The following is a 21,253-nucleotide window of genomic DNA, read 5'->3' as shown; positions in this document are numbered from 1 at the left end:
CAGCAGCTGACAGCAGAACAGTGGACCCCAGTGATTCAGGGGATGCCACACGGACTCTGTAAAATGTACATATCCATGTTGTTGCTGCACAGATTTCTGAAAGCGGAACCACTTTTTAGTGGCTACATTTCTGGCAGAGTGAACTGCCAGATCACCCGGGACTGGGAGGTTCTGCCAAGAACAAGCCTCAGAGATAGTGTTAATCCAATGGGATAAACACTGTTTAGCCACCACCAGAGCCCCATTGAAACAGACAAATAAATGAGAGTGTGAGCATCTCAGAGACTGGGTGCATGTAATATAAGCCCTTAGTGCCTTCACTAGACACAAAGTAAGCAGGCCTACTTTCCCCGTAGAGCCAGATCAAGTTGAAATGTGATGATCTCAACCACTTGGTTTACTGTCTAAGGGTTTACCACTTAAGGCAAAAATGAGGGATTTGGCCAGAAAGACAAACCTGTGTTATCAGCCCTCCATCTCAAACATCACTCACTCACAGACAGAGCATGTAACTCACTTACTCTCTTGGCAGAACATGTAGCCAAGAGGAAAGCTGTTTTGGGAGACAAAACGGATGGTTGGGCACTCTATGGTTTCATAAGGAGCTTAAAACTACCTGCCAAGATGGAATCAAACTAGGAGGGTTAGAAACACCCTCTGAGGGTTGAGGGATGCTGGCATTGTGAGGAAATTCAGACAAACTCCCACAAAAATCACCTGCTGCCCCAGCTTGAGTAGGCTTTTCTTTACATTCCCCTTTATTCCAAAGACTGTGGGCCCCATTTTAACGATCTATAACGCATGGCGTGAAGCGTGTGGCGCAAGTGCCTTTGGGGTGTGTCCAAATCCACTTTTGCTATTTTAAAGGTGGAAAAATGGTCACTGCGCCAGGCGCATGGTCTAAAAGGGATGGACTTAAATCCCCTCATTAATCATAGGCGTGTTTTGGGCGTAACACGTGGTAAACCAATCAGAGTGTCATCTCCCATTCCCTTTAATATCCAGGAGCGCTGTCACTTTGGCAGATTGCTATTATAACAGCGCATTTACCCAGCAATGCGTTTCAATAATAAAACATGAGTTACTTTTGCTGAAAAGAAAGTTGGCTGATGAGCTGCTAACCTGACATTTAATTAATATAAAGGAAGAATATGGAGATATAACCAACCAGTCTGATGAGTGTAGAGGTGTGCAGCAGCCTGGTGTCATCAGCTGATTTAATAAACAGTGAGTGGCTGTGCGTAATGGCACTGTGCTCTGTGCAGCATGTCAGAGGCTACAGACTTTCATAGGTTGTTAGGACTGTCAGCAGCGGCACTCTCCATTTTTTACAATTAATTAAATCTGATAAATCTTATGACTAACTAATATGACATGTATTTTTAAATGTTGATGTACATCATAATACGAATTCACATTGTGGTCCTTTTATTTGTAATGTTTTGCATGTTTGTGTGCTGCTGCGTGTCCATGTGTGCGTAACAAGCACATTGTCTGCGTGCAGCACACCCGCCTATAGGAGCATATTGGACTCTTGATGATGCGCCCCTTAAATAACAGTGAAATATGCGCCAGTGACTTTAGACCTGGTTTTTCTTGGTCAGTATCGTAATCGCTTTCCTCTGCCTCAAAATAGCAACGCGCCACCAATGCGCCTGACCACACCTCATTTTGAGACCAACACGCCCATAGGCGCACAGACTGGTGCAAGTGCATAATTTGCTATTTAGACAAAGTGGGCGCAGGGCGAGACAATGACAACTGCGCCAGGGGAAACTAAAGCTACGTTCAGACCAAACGTGATGACGCGTGACAAGTTTACATGTTAAGTCAATGCAAACACGCGATTAGACGCGATAACGCGATACACGCTACGTGATGGACGTCAACGTGCGAGTTGAAAATGTTGAACTTTTGCAGCGACATCGCGTGATGCCGTGCCGCGATAGCCTATCGGCGTTGAGATTCTCCCGAGGTCACTTACGTCATGACGTATAGCCCAGCTGGCTTTCCCTTGTAAAGTTTTCAAGAAAAAAAGAAAAATAACAGCTGGCTCTCCAGGCATGGATTCAACAGTTAATTTACGTGTGTTTTTGTCAGTTGATGTGTGTCGCAGGAAATGGAAGAGCCTCAGGAGCGTCAGGAGCCTCAGGGACACACATGAGAGAAAAGAGTAAGTGATCTCAGCCATGGTTGATGATCGAAGAAGCAATGTTGTTGTTATCTAGTTAAAATGGGCGGGCTTGCTACACGCGTGATGGTGCGATGACGCATATTTTACATTTGGTCTGAAGGACACATGCGCCAAGCTCGCCATCCGCAAGATGGGGCCCTGTATATGTGAGATCATTTTCCTTGTGTCTTCTACAACTTGGCTGAGAGATGGACCACAAATGAGCTAGTCATCCAAATACAGAAGGATTTTTATCCCTGACATCTACCAAATCTTGTAGATTTGGTAAATTAACCACTCCCCTTTTTCTGGAGATTCCAAGATCTGACCTGTGTTCAGTAATTCGTAAGGCAGTATCTTTATGAAGGTGCTCAACCACTTTAGGTCTAAAATGAGACAAAATCCATCATCTTTCTCTGGGGTGCACCTCTAGCTGAAGGACGAGGCTTGAACCCTGAGAGCTGCAACGAGTGCATTATCTGACAGGACTGCTTGTGTGGCTGCATTGTAAGTCCAAAACACCAGTCAGTCAGTCAGTCAGTCAGTCTTCTCCCACTTTTGTCGATGGACAGCGTGGATTAGCAGTCACATGCTCTGGACCCAGTGTTGTTAAGGCTGCCATCTCCCCCTCAACTGGAGGCATATCCCCCATCCCAGTCTCAGGAGCATACTGGACCTTAGTCAAACATAAACAAAGTCCCAAACATACACATCTTAACTTCTGGTCTTGGAAGAGGTGAGTAGCAAAGAAGTGGTTACCTAGATTAGATAGTTCACCTAGATGCTCTTATGGGTGGTTAACCAAGCCTCCTGTGGCCAGTCACATGACTTAAGATAGATAGACGATGGCATAATTCAAGGTAAAGACTCTGTGGTGATGGTCTGAGTGAGGTCAAAACAGATTTTTGAGTTTAAAGATTTATTTTTATTTTTTTTTATCTCAGGTCCTTTACCTGCATTTATTTTGTCTGTGTGCTATTCTGGATAGATGACACAGCAACGAAGAAAAAAATGTTTTAATCTTATAATTTAATTTCTTTATGTATGGAGTAGTTTTCAAATGGGCTTGCAGTTTTCACTGATTTAAGTACATAAAACATCACAGAGCATATAGTGTTCTTCATTGTGTCCTGTGAAGCACTATCAATCAAACACTTATCATAATTTTCATGCAACTTTAGTGATGTGATCAATATAGAGTAATTATTTACATTTACTTTACTCCTTGCTATTTGTGAGTGGAAATATTGATACTTCCAGGACAAATATGCCCCAGTTAGGTTTTCTCACTAAAAGTACAAAATAGGTTGTTATGTGTTAACATTTTTTAGAAGTTTTTGTTGTCATAATATCTGAGATCAGGAAGTCAGTGCGTCAGCAACATACATTCCTCACTGAATGAAAAACACTGAATGTGCCCTGTTTATTCCTCCTTATTTCATTGGATTGCCTGTTTCATGTCAACTACTACAAACTACAGGAATTCCACAGTAAAAAACAGAAGTGTTCTTTTCTTGCTGCAGCATGTTCTTGTGTTGTGGTTGTCATGGTGCACTACAAAAGGAGGAGATGATGACTGTACTTGCATATGTTACATGTACTCCCCCCCAAGAGAGATTTATATTTGGAATTTGTCTTCCAAAAATACTAGGCAAGAATGTGCCTCTAGATTTTGGCAATCAGTGAACAGAAATTTTTCCACAGCTGTCTCAATCAATTTGTCATGCCATCTTGTACAGCAGCCATAATCCATAGCAATCATTTATGTAAACAGACAGTACTGGCATGGTAGATCAAGTTCATAGTTTTGTGACTAATAGACTAAAATGGCTATTAGTGTGGTTTACTGAATCAGAACATATAAGATACAGGTATAAAACAATATAAAACACTCTTAACTCAGGGTCTACTCAGTAAGTTTCTCTAAAGCTTTTCACCCTATCACACTGTCTTTATCACTTATGTTGACATGCAAGCTCATAGTTGTTCATCCAGGCACCTGCAGTGGACAAGCAAATTCCTTGTTGTCATATATTTAACTGATAATCTGTGAGAGTTAAAGCCAATGTTAGATGCTGTTCATTTTCAATAAGCCATGACACACATACTTCAGTCCACTTGTATAATGTCACAAAATAGAGCACGAGTTAATGCTATTTATTAGTTATTTACAGAAATCGGAAATTCCACATTTACACAACATAAATATTTCATGAATATAACAAGATCCCAATATATTGCACAAGAACCACATTAATGTACCCACAATGTATCTGCTCATAAAAGCTACGACTGTATTGTTTGTTTTTCAGGCACATCCTACACCCTAAAGCATCAGAGTGCCAAAGATTAAGACTGTAGCCTTTGGTTTACATCATTCATTCGTCATCTATTTGAATGTCTGACAAATGGCCCAGAGATGTAGGTTGTGATTCATGCTAATTACATAATGAATGTGGCTTGTAATTTCATTTCATGTTAAATATTCCATTTAGGGTTGCAACTAATGATTATTTTCACTATTGATTAATTTAAGATCATGTCTTAAAAATGTTTGTGTTTTGTGTGAAAACTCAGAAAAGCAAAGTATTCCTGCTGTGCACCATTGTAAAACAGAACACAGCAGGAACAAGCAGCAAATCATCACATTTGAGAAGCTGGAAGCAGTGAATTTCGGCATGTTTGCAAGATAAATGACTAAACTGAATAATTGATCACAAAAAGCAGCAGATCATTTTTTATGACAAACCATTTCCTCTCCATTTAAATGAAAACTAATTTTCCATATTCTGGAATGTACATAATATTTAGTAGAGTGTTATTACCAGGTTAAAGTTACACAGTTTATGAGATTCCAGTAACAGATCATTTATGTTGAGAATTATGATTTCATTATTTGTCAAGTGGCAATGTTGCAAACCAAAGGCTCCTTTTACGAAAACCATATTTGTAACTGATGTTCAGCAGTGTCGAAAGTTAAGTAAAGAAATATAATATTTATCAAAGAGGGAATGCAGGATATTTTTATACATACAAAAAAAAGTATTACATTTTTCTTTCCAATAAGTATTCTAACTTGCAAAACAGGTTGTCACAGGCACCCAATCAGTATTAGAGGGATTTAACATTTAAAGCATAACTCACTGGGTTGAAGGGAGCTCTTAAGATAGGATGCAAGCTTTCCAGTTTTCTTGGATTGCTAAGAGCAGTGGGTCATCTAAGACTGCCAGAGGCTAAGTTTAACTTGGCTTGCAGGCAGTGAAACTTGTCAGAGATTTAGATCATCCATATATATTATAACATGTAAACGCCTGAGAGGACACTACAATGTAATGCAATTAAAAGGGAACAAAGGGACTTTGCCATTGATAAACAAAGTGACATACAGGAATGCAGTTGTCTGTATTTTGCAATTTGACAGTATATATTGTTTTATTATTTATTAAGGGTGTCCCTATATAAACCTAACAGCAACAACTATACTAATGTACAAGATAATTATTCAGAGCTATACATAGCTGAACATTGACCTCTAAGATTTTAAAACATGTTATTATATACAATAAGCAAACAAACAAGTAATGCATGTCATTATATAAATGATAATAACATCAGAGTATCAGTATGAAAAAGTGTATTATTTTCATGTGGTGTACATATGACATCTGTGCAAGCCTGAACTCTGTCACTTTCTGCTTATGAGAAACTGCAGCTGCACTTTCCTTGTTTTTCATGATGGTCGCTCTCTTCACGTTTCCTATGGGACAAACTTAACATTTTGTTTCCATACTGTGGAATAATGAATGTTTACCTTTGTTTACCAATTAGCAACATTTTGCACGCCAAACTCCACCCTGATAATTCCTGAGCTGGAATATACAGTTCTACCCCCACAGCAGGGACTTTTTTAGGGGCTAGGGACTACGATAAAGTAAAGTTCATGATTTCCTAAAATGGTTCCTGAAATAGTTGCTGTGAGTTTCTACATGTACAAAATGGCACTTCATCTGGTGGGTTTTGAATGGTCTTGTAAAAAAGGCGAAGTGTGTGTAAAAGTAAAGTTAAGTCAAGTTAGTACAAGTAAAGTAATTCCTTGTGTGTATAACAAATCCCAGATCCATTATAAGCAACACTTACTCAGAATTTGTAAATTAAGCAAATTAATTACTTGTCAGTGGTTAGCTGAAGCACCACAATTAAGGGCAAAGGGTAAGAGCTCTGCCATGACAATAAACTTGCACCACACTGATATGATGATGTGCTTCACATTGTGATCATAAGTGTCAAAAGTGATGGAGGATGCCATCAGGGAAGCAATAAAAACTGTTGAGTCAGTGTGTGTCTGATAGCTGTCTCATATGAACCTGGCCCAAAAAACATTTTATTACATTTGGGGGCTTGAGGGGATGTTGACATAATTTTTTTTTAAAAACTAATGTGTACACTCACAATAAAGTGGGAAGCCAAGAAAATGAGAGATTTCCACTGGGAGCGACTGATATTTAATGAGCTGTGCTGTTTCCAGTTCTCTCATAACTGAAGTGGCCACTCACCACATGAAAAGTGAGCCAGACTTGTAGGAAGTCAGTGGACCCAATTATAATCATTTCCTTTTATTGTTTAATCTATGAAGCATCCAAACAAATCTAAATAATGAAAATATCTCCACTTCCACAGAACAACACAAACTCAGCTGAAAGCTGTGTTGACTCACTGCAGAAGTGCTTAGTAGAACAAATCAGGAGAAAACTCATAATCAGAAATCAGAAAAAAAACACATTAATGGGCAATGAACTGCAGTGTGCTATTCATTAGATTTTTTATTTTTCTAAACCCATTTTTGCCAGAACTGGCATGTGTGAAAGAATGATTTTTTTTCCATATAACTGCCTGACAGTCATCACACTGCATCCCAAAGCCATTAACACTTCAGGGCTATTAATAACACAAACACACACACACACACACACACACACACACACACACACACACACACACACACACACACACACACACACACACACACACACACACACACACACACACACACACACACACACACAGTTTGCACAGTTATCCTTGTTAGGACATTGTATTGACTTCCATTGATTGTGGACAGTCTAACCTAAACCCTAGCCATAACCAGCATCTCAGATATGACGTGTTGCCTCATTAGGATCAGGCTTTGGTCCTGACAAGGTCGATGTTTATACCGGAAGAGGTCCCAAAGAGGTAACAAAAATATGCGCGCACACACACACACACACACACACACACACACACACACACACACACACACACACACACACACACACACACACACACACACACACACACACACACACACACACACATTTGACATTAAAATATACCAGCATGCTGTTTGGGAGCAGAGCTGTTATCTTCTCCCTGTTTTAATTACTGTCATTACAGGAAATAGTGCATACAAGCGCTTATGTTGTTTTCCCCTTCTTGCTTCTTTCACCCAGACTCACACAGTGTTCAGGAGAGCTGTTCCCAGGCTCAGGCGCCTCACTAAATCATCAGTCATATCCAGTTCTGTTGTGCATTGCCTTGACAGCAAGAAGGCCACAGATTAGCAGCATTAACTTATCACAGTCTGACTGTATCTACTTTAAAAATGAAGGCTTGTCAGCAAGAAAAATATGTTGAACATTTTTACTTTTTGTCATTTCCCAGAATGTTGTGTTCGTGAGCGCACTTTCAAAAAAGATTAAATACAGCATTCATATATTTGTCATATGCCACAATGCTAACTGTCATGTGCCATAGCAAGACTTTTTTCCACACTATTCTGGTTAAGAAATACATGTCCTGCTTTATTTTAATTAAACGTATTTAATTCCCCTGTAAAAACAGAAAGTGACTTAAGATGTTTATGTAATTTGACTGTAATCATAGAATGCAAACTCCTAAAGACGTCTTTAAAATCCCTAAATTACCAAAAATAATATGGGGGCATGATCCCAATGTCCTGATAAGCAATTTTCTCAGTTTTGTGCTGTGATCTGCATTAAATTATTACCTAAATATATCAAAATGAAAGCTGTCCAACTATGTAAAAAAACAGTCTCAGTCTCAGTCGCTTGTGCCACTGCTTTGCATTCAGGGTAGACTTTCAAATATGTCAAACATGAAGTATCAAGATTATGGACATTCCCTTCAATTCCCTCCTGTGTAATGTAGCCTCCAGCTCTGTACATTTCTCGATCAAATGATAATTTTATGGTGTAAACTTGGTTTCTATTTGCTTCACGTTGGGGTTTCCAGAGCTGTGTGCATGGAGTGCCACAAAATGAAGAAAACTGCTGTCAGTGCTTCATCATTTTTATCTTTCATACTTGCAGATATAATGACAGAAAAATATGTTTTTGATACATTTTAAAATTAGGGACAGCAATCAATTTTATGAAGAAGCAGTTACCAATTGTGAATATATTCATAAAGGCTTCATAAAGTATGACACATGTTTAGAGAAAACACAAATTACAGCCCAACCATGCTGCTAACAAATAAGTCATTTATGAGAAATAATTAAAACACCAGACAAGCTCAGACGAGTAGAACATCAAGGGTAGAAGATTATGAAGTATTTTTTTCATATGTGTTAGATAATGATAATCATCCAAAGGCATTATCATAGTTGACCAATCCATTCATCAGAATTTGGCATGTTTCATCTTACGGCAACTCTTTACACATCCTATCTTTTCTTCTGCATTGATATTAAATATGATGCTGTTTTCACTGTTTAAACTGCTATTTTTTTTTTCATTCCGTTTCCATTCTTAACCTGATTTTATCTGTCAATACTATAACAGCTGAGGTGAAAGGGTAATTTAAACAATCTTTTATTCATGAGAACATTTTGTTACCTTCAGAGTCTATAGTCTAAAATGTTCTGAGCATAAACACACCATGTAACCATAAGAACTGTTTACAGTCACAGACAAGACTTACTGCAGCTTCACAGTACAAACACGGTTCTTTTGAAATCCAGAGACCTCAGCCAGAATAAACAGCGATACAATAGAAGCTCGTACAACATCATCCTTCATTCACAGTCACTCCCTCCCTGCTCTTATTGGAAGCTGCATGTGTTATGTGGAAAGAAAGAGGAAAAAAACATCACAAAGTTGAGTTCTGACAGATGTAAGAAATTATGGAGCACGAGATGTGTATATCGCAAGGGATGTTAGGGTTGTAAGACAAATTAAATCATTGTTGATGAAACAGACGGCAATTTGTCCAAATCTCTTTTCCCCTAATGACTTTTTAATATCTGTAGTGTGTGGAGTAAACCTGGATGCTTCAAATGACAGGGATACATCATTAAAATGGTTTTGTGAAGTGATATTCTCTCTGGTTTAGATCATATGCTGGAAAAAAGTACAGCATTTATATCAGTTAAAAAAGAATCCCAGTTACCTGCCTTGAAACTCTTGTGTTGTTTTTAAAGGAATAATTTAGAGTGTGTCTCAAGTTGAAGCATTTTTCTTGCTAATTGAAATGCTAAAGGCGTACATGAGAAACTCAGGCCATCCCACCAGACTCCGGGCCAAGCGAGCTGCACAGTTGCAGCTACAGTGTCTCCAAGGAGACTGCAGTGTGATTATAATGAAGGATCTTTGTTTTTACCCCATCTACGGGGTGCAGCACAATGCAGCGGAGATGAGAGGCCGATTGCGTAACCTGAGAGTAATTTCACTGATTGGTCATTCACTTCGGGTGCTAAAACCTAAAAGAGAAACAGAGAGAGAGAGAGAGAGAGAGAGAGAGAGAGAGGGGGACCCACCATGCACAGATGGGTAGTTAAGATAGTCAAACTTTACTCTTGGCTGAAAGACAAGTTTTAAAGGTTTGGTATTACTAAAAATATTTTGGCACTTTTTCCAGTAGAGATGCTTCAGCAAAATTTTAAATAGCCATTTACTTCTTCTTCTTTTTTTTTTAACATAAACAACAAAAACATAACCATATAAAGCAGTTTTCTAATAATGTCCCATTCACATACTGTATGTTATTCCCATTGGTATTGATTATTCCCCAATTTTATTGCTGACAGTTGAGTCCACTGTCACAGCTGTGCAACAAAGTCCATAATTTTAAACAGCTTTAAAAGAGATCGACACATTAATCACTTTAAAGTATGTAAACCACTTATTTGTAAAGTTATTGCTACTGTCTGTTGTAAACATCCTTTACATTTTAGGGTGAGTCTTGCTGGTTGACCTATGGTGCCACAATGAGATTAGATAACTTTATTGTTCCCCAGATGGGAAACGGGTTTAGTCAACCATGCACAGTAACAAATAACAAAAGAGACAAAAGTCAGTCAGGTCACAGCAGAGGATGTATGAGAGATCCTGCCACTAATACTTACGCACAAACTAACACGTATTCCTGTTGACATTAATGTAACTTGGGCGCTTGCCTATAGCCACTGATTTGAAAAACAGTATTTCATTCAATGTCGACTGTAAATGACGCACCTGAAGATGGAACCAATTAAACGGGCAATAAAAGTGAAATAAACCTTATAAAAACTATCAATTGTAACCACAATACACATAAAAGGAAACCTAAAAAAATACAACTTATATCTCAGAAACAAACAAGTGTCACATGTTTTCAGATGTTTTACAGATGTGGACACAAAAAACTTGTTATGTGGAGAAATCTTGACACTGAAGTTACTGTGGTGGAGTATGCAGCAATAAATCATTATAACAGTCATTTTGAATGCAAATGAGTGGTTTACAACATTATGGACAATGGAATATTTAATCATCCCACTTCATTTTTCTTGCCTTAATAGACTCTATTTTGTGAAGCTCTCTCCCAAACTTGAAGCAATGAGATTAGTGAGTGAACTGTTATTGGATTATGAGAGACATTTGCAAAAAAGCAAAAACCTGAATTGTAATCATCGCACTTTAATGAAACTAAAAAAATGTCTTCACATATACTGAAAAAAGTAACAGTAAGTGCTTTGATCACTGGAATGTCATATCTGCCCTCTCAGGTGAGTGTTTTTCCACTGAATCACTGCCCTCTCACCAGCTCCCCATTGTGTCCGCCCATTCAGACAGTGTGTTTCCTTCCCGTCTTTGTTTAGGTTCCCCATATGAATCCAATAAACAGCGGTCATTGCCTGAAGATGGATGATGTACTCTGCAGACAAGGCGTCTTGAGGAAGAAGAAATGTGTATGTCTGATGTGTGTGTGAAAATTCCTGAAATGCCTCGAGTAGGTAAATTGGTCCAAGTACAGATTCCTTGTCTGACCCTGTCTCCAACGCAGCAGGAACACCAGCTGTGATGTGAAAATTGACATAACATTAAACTGTTGCAATTTTTGAAAAGGCTTTTTAAATCACTATGAAATGTCATATCCTAATATTTACTTTGGGAAAAAAAAAGGAATCTTGAAAAATATCACTCTCTGTTTAAACACCTTTTTGAGTAAGGCTGGATTTAACCTCTGTCAAGACACAGCAGTAAATTGTGTCTTGGAGGTCTTCTGAAGTCGCCCACCTTACTGTTGGACCTGTGAGTTTAACCTGCAGATTTATGTTTACGGTATATATTTTTAGTTGTCGTCTCCATATGTCTGACTTGAAAGGAGTTGCGATAAGTCAAGCCATCCTCTGCTTTCATCAAAGACTCAACCAGAGGCCACAGGCTTTTACGCTTCCTGGTCTGGTCTGAATGATTGAGTCATGAATGTATTGATTGGACTGTTGTTTTCTGCTTCTGTTTTCAAACAGATAGAAAGTCTGGAGTTAGCATTTCATATACTGTACTGGCCCAAACATAAGGCGACCCTGATTGTAAGCCTCTCCTCCTCATACACTTTCCTACCGAGCTCTTGAAGGTGGTCGGAAATGATTTTCTCCGATAAGACAGCCTGTTTGTCTTTTTGAACTCCTCATCATCTATCACAGTGGTATTTTGCAGCTTGACATATCTGCATTCTGTTTCTGCAGTAGTTGAATGACACTTTGGACTTGTTTCCACTTGTCATGAATTTATTTCCTCTGCGGCAGAAAAACAAGTTACACGAGCCTTCAGAAACTCCTGAAAATGATACTACCGAATGACCGATCCCTTTGTCTGTCCTGGGAACTCTTTTTCTTTTGTTTTTATTTTAAATGATTTGACATGATGATTTTAGATAGATTTTTATTTTGATCAAAATACAGTAAGAGGGTTAACAAGAGTGAGTTTATTCCAGTGTCTCTATTCATGATAATAGAGCAGAAGCAGCATCAAAAATAGTAATAGCTAATAATATAGCTAGTTAAAGTCAGTGACTTGACTTAATTATCTTTACTTTCTTTTTTGAAAATCTTCACATCACATATACAAATCAGCATTTGATGTCATAAAGCAACTTCTCAAGCAGGCTTTAGCTACTTTCCATTGAAAATATTTGGAACACTGGAAAGGCTACTGTAGCCAACTGAGATCCCTGACGATCTCTGTTTGTCATGTGACTCTTGCTTTGTGGGTCACAGTAGTGCCTCAAGAGTGTCACATTATATAATATTACAAGACATTATGAAAGCATTGCTCATACTCAGTATCCACTGTTTTACATTTTCCATGGTTTTATAAACAGTCCTTTTTGTACAGTATGTAAGCTGTGTTGTTACTACTACACCTGCACAGGAACAATGGATGATGATTGGCTTTGTTTGCTTCATCACTATACCTACAGGGATGTTTATATTTTCATGTTGTCTTTGTTAGATAAACTTTCAGATAGGCACCATATGCACCACATCCTCACTGCAGCATGCATGTGTGTTTGTGCAGACCGACAGAACCCACATTTTCTCATGAACCTTGACTCTTGCTGTGTTTAGTGCCGGGGACTCGTGTCCTTGAGTTGATTCACAGTATTGTGACTGAATCAGGCTCTGTCTGCTCGGATACACGGACAGGAAAAAAACAACTGACAGAAGCTGCAGGGATTTATGCAATAGCCAAGATGATTTAAACTTAAAAAATGCGCTGGCTTAACTTCTTTGCCTCAGAATATGTGAATTTGTATCACTGTTTTGGGTTTACTTGATTTCAGCTGGTGGACTTGTGAAGCTCTAAGTAATGTTCTTTAAAATGAAGGATCAGCTAACGCAAACGTGTTAAGGCTGTCTAAACATTTTGGATTACTGCCACTAGAGGACTTGTGCTGCTCAGGACAGTCTTTCCCATACTGGTCCCCTGCTCATGTCCTCGCATGGTTTTCTCAGCATCTCTCTGTCCTGTGTTAGTAGCAGGGGTGGCTGGGCCTTGTGAGAAATGAAAAGAGGACTTTGTTTCCCAGCGGAGAGAAAGAGTTGGATCTGGATCACCCTCGGGTCAGGAGGGCGTCTTTCCCTCTGTACATCCCTAATCATCTTTCCTTTAAGGGCATGTTTATGTTTGCACATTTTTCCCCCTTCGATTATACTGAAGGAGACTGAACTCATGAGAATGCTGTTGGTGAAGTATCTGCACATCCTGCAGCGCTTCTCTCTTCCTCACTGCGTGTAGGCATGGAGCCACAGCATCCTACCTTTCACATGTTCAATTTTAGACCATAAGTGGTTACAATGTACACAGACTATGATTATGAACATTATCAAGTGGTAAGTCATCGATGTAGTTTGTGGGAAAACGCTGTTGAAACTCTATCTCCCATAACGATGCTGCATTGAATAACAGTGGCGGGATTCATGGCAGTGTCCCAACACACTGGGGGTGGGAGGGGAAAGGGAATAATACAGACACTGGGAATGCCGAGATGAAAAAATTACATTGAGAAACTCTGTGTCTTTTATAAGAAGTAACTGTGCTGGTGAGTATAAGGTGTATTACTATCTATGACAAATCTCCACATCGTGTCCTTTGCCAAGTTCTCTGTCCTTGCTGCTCATTCTTACTTCTTCTTTCTCCCCTTGCATACCGTTTCTCTTCTAACTTGCACTTTCGGATCCTCTGTCACACATTCAGACTAAATTCCCTCTTCACTCACCTTGATCTCTGTCCCTTTTCCTTCTTCTGGCCCTCATTCAGCTCTGTGTCTTCCAGGAGTGCTTGGAGGCGTTTCCGCTCCCAAACTCCCCATGAGCTCTGGTCTCCCTAGTGGGATATTAATAGGAGAGAGGAGGGGGACAAGGGGACAAGGGTGGGAAGTAAGAAGTGGGGAAAGGAACAGTGCTTCACAATCGCTTGGAGCGGCAGCCGTAAATCCATCAGCGTGAGTTGCGTGCTCACACACACAAACACACACACACACACACAGATATTCACGCACATATATTTCTTGTAGAGAAAATGAGAAATAAAAAGAGGTAGAGACACAAATTAAGTGAGAATATGCAATATACTCTACATTCCTTATAAACACTATTCAGGCTCACTTGAGTCTACCACTGAAATATATAAAAAATATTCTTTTGTTGGTAAAGGACTGAATCTCATTTGAGTTTAGGAAAGTAACAAAATCAAGTAAAAAAAAAAAAAAAAAGATTCAATGTAAGACCCTTTATCCTGTGCTGGCTTCATGGATCTATGGAAAGATTTTGAAGTGTTTAAAGCTGGATTTATACTTGACACGAGAGGTCAATGACAAGTCCCACATAGTTACATAGTTACATATAGTAAAGGTTTTGAGTTATAGTTTAATGTTGGATTTCATCCATCAATGTCACACCAGCAACACTAGATGTGTGATGTGTACCAGGCTGTACTTTCATCACAGTGTTTGCTTTCTTTTATTCATTTTGTGATGTGTGATCAAACAATGTCACACGAACAACAATACATAATGAGCAAGTTAGTTTAAAAAAACATGCAAGGAATGGAAAAGCAACTAATAAAGAAAGACAGACTTAACATGAATTTTGAGAAGGTGCATGTCATCAATGGCGGCCACATTTTCTCTACAAATCCATCCATAGATGGCAGAAACATGAGTTGTTCCTGTAAAAGAAAAATACTCCAGGAGGTCCGCTGTGGTCTTTTTATCTAATCTAACTGATAGTGTTGACAGGTGGAGGCAAAACAAGCTGTCATCAGAGGTGAGCAGCAGACAGATAAAGACTGGCAAACCAAAATATTTGTTCAGCAGTTCGACCACAAGGTCTTCATCAGGTCATTCTGATGTTGAATAAATGAATATATCAATTTCACACTGGGACTTTTGCAGCATCTCACAAGGATTTTCCTCTTCAACCGTTTTCATGCCGTTGTTTGAAATCAAAATATTTTAACGTAGGTAACTGCTTTCATATAGACTATGTTCTTCTCCATTAGTGATGCTGATGTAACAATGACCTTTTTATGTAAAGCATACACACATATGTGGACATACGTAAAGAATTACAAGGTAACCTTTTCCCTTTTAAGCTACCTTGATATGTGGCGCACTAAACAGTTAAGTGCTTCAGAGGGGAGGGTATTGACAGAATAATCCTCAAGTATGCTGTTGTCCCATATTCCCTCTGGCAGATGGTTATTGTCACATTGAACAAACACATTTAGGGAGTAGAGGTCATCTGATCGACCAAGGAGGAGCAGCATGTTTGTTGGAAAGCTAAGAATGGATTCTCTAGCGTCAGCATATTGCAAATCAAAGCTCTTTCTTGTCTGACTGATGTAATTAATCACTTAAGAAAACCTCAAATTGACAAAGAACGAAGAAGTGATTTATGTACTGTATCGTATTAGTGCACCTATCATTCTTCACTTATTTTTATTATTTCATTGACACAAACTAAAGATCCGCCTCTCTGTGCTTTAGCGCTAAAATTCTCCAGAAATGGAGCTGACATGGCAGCAATGACCAACATCCTTCACAACTTCTAAAAATGACACAGACTCTGACCTCTGGAGTCTCACTTCTCCTTTTCTGTTTGTCCCTGGTATTTATCAGACATCAGCAAAAGTCACACAGGCATAGATTTGTTGGTGCTGGTGCTTTGGCTTTGGACCAGACTCGTTTTTCTGTGCCATTTTTAAACCTTTATCTGTACAGCAGATTAACAATGGCTCCAATTTGAACCCAAACAGGAAATCAGAGTAAACAAGACTCCTCTTGCTTCTACACTGCAAAGTTGAAGCCTGTAACCAGAGGTTTCTATGGAGGGAGCAGTGGTTGTATAGTCTCTGCTGAAATGCAGGCACAGAAGTTCACCTTTATTTTCATGATATCTAAAAGAAAATACTACCATAGAAAGCAACCATAGAAAGAATACTTACTCGCTAGCTTTCAATAGATGTTCGTAGAAAGGCTTCAGTTTCATTATGTTTGTTTTTAGCCTGAAGAATAGTCACTGCTTTGAGAAATGACAAAACACAGGACATCACTGTGGGAGGAGGAAAGTGATCTATGGAGCACTATAGCAGCTCAGTGGTGGCTGACAGTGTTGACAGGTGGAGGTGGAGACAGGCCTGTCAGAGGTGTGAGCAGAGAGCAGATTAAGACTGGCAAAGAAAAAATGTTTTTCTTAGGCTGCTGTCTTCATGCACACACACACACACACACACACACACACACACACACACACACACACACACACACACACACACACACACACACACACACACACACTCTCTCTCTCTCTCTCTCTCTCTCTCTCTCTCTCTCTCTCTCTCTCTCTCTCTCTCTCTCTCTCACACTCACACACACACACACACACACACACACATTGCTTTTTGTATCCTTGTGAGGAAATTCATTGACATAACGCATTCCCTAGCCCCTTACCACAACCCAATTCTAACCTGAACCTTAAAACCAAGTCTTAGCCCTCAAATTTCCCTTTGAAGTTGGACTGGCTAAAATGTCCTCACAACACAGAAATTTCCTCACAATATTGGTTTTCAACTGAAATTGGCACACACACAAAGACGTCAGGGGTATTGCATTGACTTAGATTGATTTCCTGGAGATTATTTTGTAACTTCAACCATAACCACTGATAGCCTTGCCTAACCCTGAACCTTAACATAACCCCAAATGAACCTGAACTTTAAATGAAGTCTTCACCCTGAAATTATTTATGTTAGGGGGAATTGCTTTTTGTGAAGAGACAAAGAATAGTTAATTTAAACTAGAACTTATAAAAGTGAGTTGATTTCTTTGACTTGAAATGATGAGTTGAATGAAAGTATTGAGAGTTCTCTCAACTTTTTTTTGTTGTTGAAAGAAACATTAGCATATAAACAATGAGTTCATTGGGTTTTTTTGTAGCTGAACAACATATACATGATGGAAACTTGATGTGTGTCTTTAATACATCTACTTCAAGTCAAGGTTATTTCTTTTCATAATAATAAAAACAATGCAAAGTGTGATGAAGGCTGGTATTAAATTTAGTCCTGACTCTTGTACACAGGAATTCAACAAGGTCATTGAAAACAGCCTTGCATTGTGTATTTGTACAAGTGGCTCCAACAGGAGCAGCCACAGTTTTAAGGTCTAAAATGATAAAACTTATGTGAAGTTAAATTAACTTGACTCAGTGACTTTTACATTTTTTGGAACTTTGAACTCACATTTTTAAGGCAGCACGGGAGCTTACTTTACATTACAGTGTAGAAAAGAACATTTAACTGTGCAATACATTATGAGTGTGACTCTACTGTGTTTGATGTGATAGGTTATGAGAACACGAACATGTATTGTTTTCATGTTTGCATGTGAAAGTAGAATAAAACAGGGCCAGAAATAAAAAAAAATAACTCACACAACAAGTGTAATGTCTGCTGGGGATGAAGACGATCTGTTGGAAAACTGGAATTATTCCATTAGAAAGAATTGTCTATTGTCTAGTGAGTGAGCCATCTCCCTTCTAAATGGTGTACGGTATCATAGTGATCTAAACTAATAAAATGATCATTTCAAGTTTATTAGTCACTTTGAGAAACAGTCTCTTAAACCTGATAGGATTTCGTAAAGGGTATATTTTTTACTCATGAGGGAATTTTAGAAACAGTTAAAATGGAAAGGTGGTAAAACCATTTTGTGTTGTATGCTAAATGGAAACCACCAGTAACTAGACAGCTGCGGATAGGAGATAAAACTAGTGCTCTGTGTAATTGTGTTACATCTGACAGAAACGTAGTATGAAAAGCATCTATGTAAGAGACAGACTGGGCACTTCAACATTTCTTCTTAACCACTCATCACAGTGAAATTACAAGAGCAATTTCCAGTGTGTTTCCACTATTATTACAGATACCACTATTACTGCTGAAGATACGTTACAACTGTAATGAGCCTTGTGAAAATTGGGGACCCAGAGTGACATAACTGATTTTTCTTGTTTATAGAGACCTCAAAGATTTAAAAAGAAAGAAAAAGAGAGACTGCTTGAGAAACAATTGTGTCTTGTGAGACTTACTCAACAACCATAATATTTTTAGTTTAAGTATGTGTCATCTTGTGTGGGATTACATGCTGTTTTTATATTTTACATTTTGTACAATATAATATTTCAGTTAATCTTCTTTCAGGTGAGAGCTGATGTTTAAGAAGACAAACCTACTCTCAGATGTGTTTCATAACTGCAGATCAGAAGACAGATCCCTACCGAGTGAGCTCATTGCAGAAGAATTGATTTCTAAATGTTGACAACTAGTATTGATTTCCTTCCTTATTTTCTAAAAAGGGAAGTCGAAAACTCGGTGCATGATTCTATCGTCTCAGAGTATGTGTGGGGGAAGGAATACATCTTATCCTCACTTCAGGACATTGATATACAATAGCCTACACACATGCGTGGTCTTTGTTATTTTTTCCTCTCTGTCCTGACCCAAAGTAAGTCAATATTCTGTGTTGTTTTTTAATCTTGCATCTTGTTTTGCTTGTGGGTAGAGTGGTATGTTTGTGTGTGTGGGGGTGGGTTTGTGGGCATCACATTTTAAAAATTACAATCATAGGAACCTATCATTTAGTTTGATCAATTGCTTTCTTCCACAGTACAGTCCAGCAGCTTTGAAGTCATTGGCCTCGTTGGGCGCAATGTCACTTTGCCCTGCAGGTATGACATGCAAACTCATGGTCTGGTGGGTTTCTGCTGGGGACGAGGAAAGGTGCCTAGGTTCAAATGCACCAACACCATCCTCTCCTCATCAGATGGGGCCATACTATCCAGGGCCTCCAGGGACCCTAGGTATCAGCTGCTGGGCAGGGTGACGGATGGAGATGTGTCCCTAACCATCCTGAATGCTCAGTGGAGTGATGCTGGTGTGTATGGCTGCAGGGTCAAGATTCCTGGTTGGTTCAATGATTATAAAGTCAACACATACCTGGTCATGGAGGAAGGTAAAGCTCATTCAGATTGATCAGGATATTTATGAACTCTGTGGTCTTTATTTATCTGGCTTTATAAGATATTTTGTTGTTGCCAGTTCCTGTGGAACAACCTATTACCCAGGACTACAAATTTGCTACCGGTGGGAGACAAGGTGAGCATAGAGATGTGAATAAACAAATACATAATGATAAAAAACAGTACACACAGTAGTAACTGATGGTTTAAACTCGTTACAGAAGTGTTGACAACATCTGAAGTAGGTGGCACAACACCGGACAGCATTAGCGATTTCACAGCGGAGGTTTGGACTCTATGTTGCATTTCTGAAGTTATAAATAAAATTCCCTGGACAAAATGTGTACAGATCATTAAAAGTTTTAAAAGACAAACAATATTTTTTGTGGCAAATAGAGAGAAGTAAAGGAAAATTAATAGCTACTCTAGGGGAAAGCTGCTCACTCATAACTCTGGTGCAATCCTTTATTTATTTAAACTCAGGCACATATGGTCCTCTTGAGCAACATCTTGCTGAAGAGTGATGTGCCAAAATTTAATTTAATACATAAAAATATTGCAACAAAATTATAAGCGTGCAGATTTTCTCCTCCTACTCTAGTGGTTAAAAAATCTGTTGATATTTTGAAATATGTAATCAACCTAATGTAACTACATATGTTGTGGGTGTAAGATGTACAGTAGAGAGTACAAAGCAATTTTACAATTTTCAGCAAACAATATTTGAATAAATTGGATATTAATGGCACATTTAAGAATTTGTGCCATTTTTAAATGCCCTAAGGTTTCATCAGATTTTCATTGCAGAAAAAATTCAAAGCCTTCATGGAAGTGGGGAACATCGGCAGAATGGCAGCTATTTTTCTCTTCACCATAATCATAATCCCCGTCTTTATTTTCCGTAAGTGTGGAATGGATTATGTTTAGTGACTCATGTGCCACTTTGATTAATTTTACCCACTAAAAGTGGGCGTCTGTTGAAGACTCTGAGTGGGTCTTCCTTCTTTATCATATTAATGTTTGAATTTCTTTAAACCAGGGAGAAGGTTGCTGCAGAGGAAGACACTTCAACATCTCAACGACTTGGCTGCTGAGAACATTTATGAAAGTCTCTAAACGCCTGAGTGACGGTCAGCAGATTTCTATGAGAAACTACTGGCTGAAGAAGTTTCTGCATGCAATGTGCTGACTCTGCCTTTTGCTTTCACTTAAGAGGGAAACCTTTGAGCACTGTTAATTAGTAAGAGAAAGTAAGAGCAGCCGCTTACAGGGTCTCACTTTTAATTCTTTCAGATTGCACTGAAAAGGGAAAATGTGTGTCATGTGTGGATGATAAGGTACAAAAATATACTGTAGATGAACTGATTTCCTTTTTTCTTGTTTCATGGCAAAATTGATCTCACAGTTCAGAAAAAAGCTTCTAGATGGTTTATACTTGTGGACACGATGCCACCTACTGGATTTAATACAGTATTATCAAATATTAGTTGAGAAGATTCAATCCTAAATTGATTAATTTAATGATTAAGGGTATTCTAACTTATTCTTATTCTAACATTAAAAATAATTTCCTGTGCATAAAATCTTAATGTAAACACATGTTAAGTGGGGAAGGTGGGATATGGAATGTGGGAGAAATGTCTTTTATTATTACTGGGAAGAAAGAAGAAAGATGGATGTAACAACTCGACTGTATATTGAAAAACTGCCAAATAAACAATGACAAAACCCCC

The 21,253-nt window shown here is 38.6% G+C and overlaps 1 protein-coding gene across 2 annotated transcripts; it reads left to right on the top strand.

Moving 5' to 3' along the window:
- The first annotated feature begins 18,889 nt into the window (after window positions 1–18,889).
- LOC133985957 (hepatitis A virus cellular receptor 1 homolog) lies at window positions 18,890–21,253 on the top strand. 2 transcript variants are annotated; one of them, XM_062425714.1, is made up of 6 exons: window positions 18,890–19,006; window positions 19,169–19,513; window positions 19,600–19,656; window positions 19,742–19,806; window positions 20,315–20,421; window positions 20,560–21,253. In XM_062425714.1, exons 1-6 carry the CDS (start codon window positions 18,964–18,966, stop codon window positions 20,612–20,614), a joined length of 672 nt encoding a protein of 223 aa, XP_062281698.1. In that variant the 5' UTR covers window positions 18,890–18,963; the 3' UTR covers window positions 20,615–21,253. The 2 variants fall into 2 exon arrangements, with proteins under 2 accessions (XP_062281698.1, XP_062281696.1); XM_062425712.1 differs by having other exon boundaries at window positions 18,891–19,006; window positions 20,328–20,421.

The sequence above is a fragment of the Scomber scombrus genome, chromosome 9 (assembly GCF_963691925.1).
Source record: "Scomber scombrus chromosome 9, fScoSco1.1, whole genome shotgun sequence".
In the NCBI taxonomy this organism is placed as follows: domain Eukaryota; kingdom Metazoa; phylum Chordata; class Actinopteri; order Scombriformes; family Scombridae; genus Scomber; species Scomber scombrus.
This window is presented reverse-complemented; position numbering and strand designations above follow the sequence as displayed.